This window comes from Acomys russatus, chromosome 15, assembly GCF_903995435.1.
Source record: "Acomys russatus chromosome 15, mAcoRus1.1, whole genome shotgun sequence".
Classification (NCBI taxonomy): Eukaryota; Metazoa; Chordata; class Mammalia; order Rodentia; family Muridae; genus Acomys; species Acomys russatus.
The window spans coordinates 61,883,412-61,889,716 of NC_067151.1; the positions used below are offsets into that span (position 1 = coordinate 61,883,412).

Genomic DNA, 6,305 nt, shown 5'->3' on the forward strand with positions numbered 1-6,305 from the left:
TATTACACAGAGAAACCCTATCTCAAAAAACAAAAATAAATAAATAAATAAGAGCTGGGCAGTGGTGGCGCACGCCTTTAATCCTAGCACTTGGGAGGCAGAGGCTGGTGGATCGTAGTCAAGGCCAGCCTGGACAAAGTGAGTCTAGGCCAGCTAAGGCTACACAGAGAAACCCAGTCTTGAATGAATAAATAAATAGATAGATAGATAGATAGATAGATAGATAGATAGATAAATAAAAAGGAATTAAATTAAGGGGCTAGAATGATGGCTCAGTGGTTAAGAGTCCTGGCTGCCCTTCCAGAAGACCTAGATTCAATTCCCAGCACCCACATTGGCAATTCACAACTGTCTGTAACTCCACTTCTAAGAGTTTTCATACCCTCAGACATACATGCAGGAAAAACACCAGTGCACATGAAATAAAAACAAATAAAAATTATATATTCTTAAAAACAATTTCTAAATGATAGAGGACTAACCGAGCATACACAAGTAGGCTCTCCATAGAAAGGAAAAATTAAATGTCAGAGAAAAGTGATGGTCTGTTCTAGTGCTAACATTCAAGTTTCTTAACTCAAGCCAAGACTCTAGTAAGCAGACTCTAGGATCTCAGGCCGCCCTTAAACCTCCAGCTTTCATTTCCCACCTTCTCAGAGTGCCTGCTCAGCCTCCCTGAATTCACATGTCCTTTATGCTAGATCGTCCTGGAAGTCTGAGCGCTCAAAGCCACCCCTAAAAGACTTGGGGCAAGAAGATGATGCTTTGCCCTTGATTGAAGAGGTGCTGGCAAGGCAGGAGCAAGCATCCAGTGAGATGCCCAGCACTGAGGAGCCGGAACAGGAGAGAGTCACTGCGGACATCAGTGATGCTGGAAAGAAACCAGAGGAAAGTAGTCAAGAGCCCCAGTTAGCCAGCACACCTGAGGAGCGGAGACACAGCCAACGGGAGCGGCTCAACCAGATTTTGCTCAACCTCCTTGAGAAAATCCCTGGGAAAAATGGTGAGACTCAGGCTAATAATTAGGTTGTAGATCAGTGAGAAGTAAATGGAAAAGTAGTAACAAAGCAGGTGTGTGTGTGTGCGCGCGCGTGGATGTGTGTGTGCTAGGCAATGCATTATACCGCTGAGTTTTGTATTGTGCTAGCAGGGAGCGTGTTCTCAGAAAAATGCCTTAAGTTCTTTCCTGACCCTGCCTCAATATGTCTTCAGGGTGAAGCTGAGCTGAGGTGATGCCCTTCAAACCCTGAGAACCACTTTTCTTTTTCTGCCGGGTGGGGAGTATAGCTTCAAAACAAACCTTAGGGCGAGAAGCAGACACTTTAGGCCAGGAGTCTTTGCTCTCTTTAGAGGCCAATCCAGAGTAAGGTGTGGGAGAGTGAGTGGTGTCTGATGAGCCTCCTTCGTTCTGTTTTCAGCGATTGATGTGACCTACCTGCTGGAGGAAGGATCAGGCAGGAAGCTGCGAAGGCGCACTTTGTTTATACCAGAAAACAGCTTTCGGAAGTGACTCTCAAAAGAATGACAACCTCGAGCATCTGGGATCCAGTGGCGCCAACAAGTCCGGTCTCTTCCTCTCTGGATGTGGGCAGGGGCGGGAAAGTTCTGTCCAGGCAAGGGGAGTGGGGTCACAACTCTGGCATTAGGTACTTATTAAGCCTTGGAGCTAGTGGGGAGAGAGGCAGTAGGCTTGTCTGAGGCAGCTGAGTTACTTCTCTTGATGGCTTTACCCTAAGGGTTAGTGCAGAGAGGAGGACCACGATAGGAGTGGCCAGGAGGAAGCTGGGCACTTCACAGCACTTGGTACTCCACAGCACGGGCTCTTCTGTGTTGCCCTTTGACCCTGTGGGCACTAAGAAGCTCCTTCCCATGATCAGGTGTAAATTCAAAACCCACAGGAAAGGGCAGAGATTAAAGCCCTGTCCATGTATCTCTTTTAGCTCTGAGAGCTACGTCAGAGACCTAAAACGATGCGGCAGCTGAGACCTCCTCTCAGCTCCTGAACCAGGAAAGCTCTTTGTTCCTTCTTGCCCAACCACAGGAAGTACTAGAGCACGGCTTGACGGCTCTGAGCACTTAGACCTGCTGCCACTCTCCTGCCTCCACTCCAAAACCGACCAGTAGAATCGTGGGGTAGGAGAGGCCCCCATGGGGTCAGGAGGGCAGTATTTGTCATTATTTTGGTTTACCCTTTGTAACCTGCCGAACATATTTTTTCCTACTGAGAAAGCCAGGCCCCCGCCAGCACACATGCTGCTTCTCTTCCTGCGTGTGTGCTGTGCAACAAGATTCACTTCAAAAAACAAAACAGAAACACTTCTTAAACTACATAAAAACTCTAAACTTCTCCCCTAACAAAACTCACTACAAAACTGTTGAGCAGTGTTCACTGAGTGCTGTTGCAAGTGTAGGTTGTTAGTTGAAAACACTACTCTTATTTTCTTAGTTGTATACTTTGCAGTGTCCATCTCCTCGCCACTCGTCCCATCCCCTTTCCACCTTTCTGAATGACCTCATCATCAGGAGGTATAGCCAGGGTCTCCTTCCCTCCCAGTCTCTTGACCAGAAGTTACCAGACCATACTATCTCTTTACAAGTTAAACTCAAAAAGCTTTGCTCTGTCTTCTCAGACACACACATGCATATACATTTTAGATGTTCTTATAAGAGAAAAGATGGTTTTTAAATGTGCCAAGTTATGTATGTGTGTACATATGTGTGCGTGTGTACATATGTGTGTGTATATATCTGTGTGTGTGCGTGTGTGCGTGTGTGCTGTGAGGTTGGTAAGCAATACATTAGTAAACACATCCTCATTACTCTTTTCCAATATTGGACCAATGACGTCCTAGCTGTACATTTCCTTCCCCTTATGATGACGACGCTCTGACTCATTTAGGTAGAAACATTTGGCCACCTTTCATTCCATTGATTTTCTTTTTCTTTTTCTCCTTTCTGTGTTATTCTTAAGGGAAAAAAGAGAGGGGGGATGGCATAGGTCCCCTCGAGCAGAGAAAAACAAAATATTTTATTAAAGAGAAAAGAGAAATTAAGAAAATAGTTTGGAGTATTTTCTTACTGTAGAGAAGCGTTGTACATTACCACGAGGCCTGGGTATAAGATACTCAGGAGTGGAGCTGGGGTCGCATGTGAAGCCCGTTTGGTCTCTTTTGTTTCTCATTGCAGGGAGTGGGGGGAGGGAGGGAGGACAAAGGGCACTTTGGGGGTCTCCTTTTAGTCAAAAGCAAGAAAATGACAAGAAAGAGCTTAAAAATCAATGTTTTCCTTTAATAGTGTTAAACACTAAAATTTTAAAAAAGAAAGAAAACCTTTGTAAAATGCAAGAACAGAAGCAAAAGACACTATGCTGTCATTTTATCTTTCTTTTGTTGAAAGATTAAAAACTGAAATGTTTTTTAGACAATCAAATGTTAGGTAAGTGCAAAAACTTGTTTTTTCTTACTGGTGTAGAAATTAATGCCTTTTTTATTTTTCAGTTATTTTATAATAACAAAATAAAAACAACCCCCAGCTGTCAGGTGGGGTTTGGTGTTTGAAATGCGGGGCAAAGCACTACATCACTGCAAATAGATACAGAGCTAGTCTGCATGTCTGTAGGCTGTGTGATTGCGGAAAATATAAATGCTGCTAATATATTTCCTTTTTACAGAAAAGCATATCTAAATAGATGATTGTTTTGATGTTAATCTTTGTAAATTATGTATTACCAATTTTAACATTGGATGTAATTGCATAAAGGCTTGCATCTCAATCCTTGAAAATCTAGCATTAAATGGAAACAACTTTTCCTAACTGTGGAGTGGTTAGCTTGGTATTTTTGTGCCTCCAGTGTCTCCCAGCATCATCTCCATCCTGTTTCTAAGAAGAGCTCTGAAACTTTATCATCAGTATCCTGGGCCCCACTCCAGCCGTTTCCTCAATTCCAGGGTCTGTCTAGTTGGATTGAGCCTGACCAGTAAACACCACGGTGCGCACTCATTCAACCTCCGGCTGTCTGTCAAACACACTGTGCTCGTCTGCGTTTCCCTCCTTCACACCTGTACTTGTACTCTCTCCTTTAGTACACATTAGCAGTCTCTACAGCTAGCATTAACTTAGGGCCACTTTTATTTCGAGACAGTGTCTTAGTGTATAGCCCTGGCTGCCCTGGAACTTGATATGTAGACCAGGTTGGGCTAGAATTCAAAAATAGACTGAGATTAAGCTGTGTGCCAGTATGCCTGGGCTCCGCTTTTCTTTATTTACATATCCCAAGGGCCCAAACCAGGGCCTTGTGCACACCAGGCAAATACTGAGCCGCCTAGCCCAAGGCCGCTTTGTATGGCTTTTGTTGTTGTTATTGGTTTGTTTTTGTGGTTTTTTTTTGGGGGGGGGGGTGGTTTTTGGTTTTTCAAGACAGGGTTCTTCTGTGTAGCCTTGACTGTCCTGGACGCACTCTGTAGACCAGGCTGGCCTCGAACTCACAGAGATCTGCCTGCCTCTGCCTCCCAAGTGCTGGGATTAAAGGCGTGTGCCACCGTGTCCTCCTCCTCTTCCTCCTCCTCCTGCTGCTGCTGCTGCTGCTTCTCCTTTTTTCTTTTAAGATAAGTTTTGGTCTTAAATTCAGTCCAGCCTCCCAAGTACATAGATTACATCCATGTGCTGCTCCATATGACTGCAGGGCCACATCTTTTATGTATGCATTATGTGTCTACAGTGTCTCCTCTAAGGAACCTCCATGTACCAGTGTAGTAATCTGCTTAATGCTGCTCTTTAGTAGGGTTTATAGATCCAAGACTGATGCAACCCCAGAGTTAAGTAAATTGTTTTTTAAGAACTATGCAATCTGCTGGGGGCTTGGTGCTGCACGCCTTTAATCCCAGCACTCGGGAGGCAGAGGCAGATGGATCACTGTGAGTTCGAGGCCAGCCTGGTCTACAAAGTGAGTCCAGGACAGGCAGGGCTACACAGAGAAAACCTGTCTCTAAAGCCATTTTTAAAAAAGAAAGAAAAGAAATAGCCAGGGTGAGGCTAAAGATGGCTGAGGGAGTAAAACATTTGCTGTGCAAGTGTAGCAACCACAACTTTGACCCCAGCAAGCATGGCGCTCAACTGTGACCCTACATAGGAGGCAGAACAGAGGAGCCCTGGGGAGAGCTGGCTGACTGACAGGCTGAATTAGCTCTGGTTTCAAGCAATGAAAGAAGACTCCTGTCATCAACCTCTGGCCTCCAAATGCACATGTAGGCATGATGTCTCTAATGGTCTCTAACGTGTTCTTTGAAGCCATGGCCAAGAGAACAGGCGTCAGAAAGAGGCAAACAGGTCATATCATGAGAAGTAAAAGCTGTTATCATGGGCTCTCAGGAACCATGCTCATGTCTTTGAGACTTCTGGTCCCAGTATCACTGTAATAGCAGTCTTCCATATTCACCACCGCATGACTTTATAAATAGTCAAGCATCTCAGTTTGGGGGAGGGGCTTGTTTAGATGTTTATACCTGATAGGCATGTTGGCCCATCTATAATTCTAGCATTCAGGAGGGTGAAGACACAAAGGCACGCTTGTAGCAGTCATTTACAATTAAAAGAATGTCAAGGGGCTGGAGAGATGGCTTAGAGGTTAAGAGTACTGACTGCTCTTCCAGAGGTCCTGAGTTCAGTTCCCAGCAACCACATAGTGGCTCACAACCATCTATAATGTGATTTGGTGCCCTCTTCTGGCATGCAGGTGTCCATGCAGGCAGAGCACTATATACATAATAAAATTTTTTTTAAATGTCAAAAACTCAAACTCTACCTCTTTTAAGGATATAATAACCACCTAAGGAGATAGCTCAGTGGAGAAAGCTTAGCACCCACATAACAGGAAGCCAGATACATTTACCTATGATCCCAACACTTGTTAGGTGGATACAGGACTCTCAGAGCAAGCTATTCAGGTACCCTCACTCAATCATCAGGAGACCCTGCCTCCATAAATAAAGCTGAAGGCAGCCAGGAGAACAACTGCTCTCAGTCCCCTGCCTCTGCAAAGCACTCCAGCGCACCTGCACTCACAGGTGCAAACATGCACAAGATACGTGTGCAAAAAAAGATCCTGGCTGTGGTGGGACACACATAACTACCTCCCTAAAGATAGAATTTAGGCCTAGACATGTAGCTCAGGGGCAAAGCATTTCCCTAGCACATATGAGGTAGGTTCAATTCACACCTCAAAAAACAAAAGGGTTAGTCGGGCGTGGTGGCACACGCCTTTAATCTCAGCACTTGGGAGACAGAGACAGGTGTATCTCTGTGAGTTT

The 6,305-nt window shown here is 44.9% G+C and overlaps 1 protein-coding gene across 1 annotated transcript in view; it reads left to right on the top strand.

Moving 5' to 3' along the window:
- The window catches only part of Ash1l (ASH1 like histone lysine methyltransferase), a 117,396-nt gene extending 115,354 nt beyond the window's left edge, over positions 1-2,042 (top strand). Inside the window, exons 27-28 of the mRNA XM_051157496.1 lie at positions 702-1,003; positions 1,419-2,042. Of these exons, the coding sequence (XP_051013453.1) occupies positions 702-1,003; positions 1,419-1,510 (394 nt within the window). The 3' untranslated portion in view covers positions 1,511-2,042. The remainder of the gene's footprint in view (positions 1-701; positions 1,004-1,418) is intronic.
- The last annotated feature ends 4,263 nt before the right edge of the window (positions 2,043-6,305 follow it).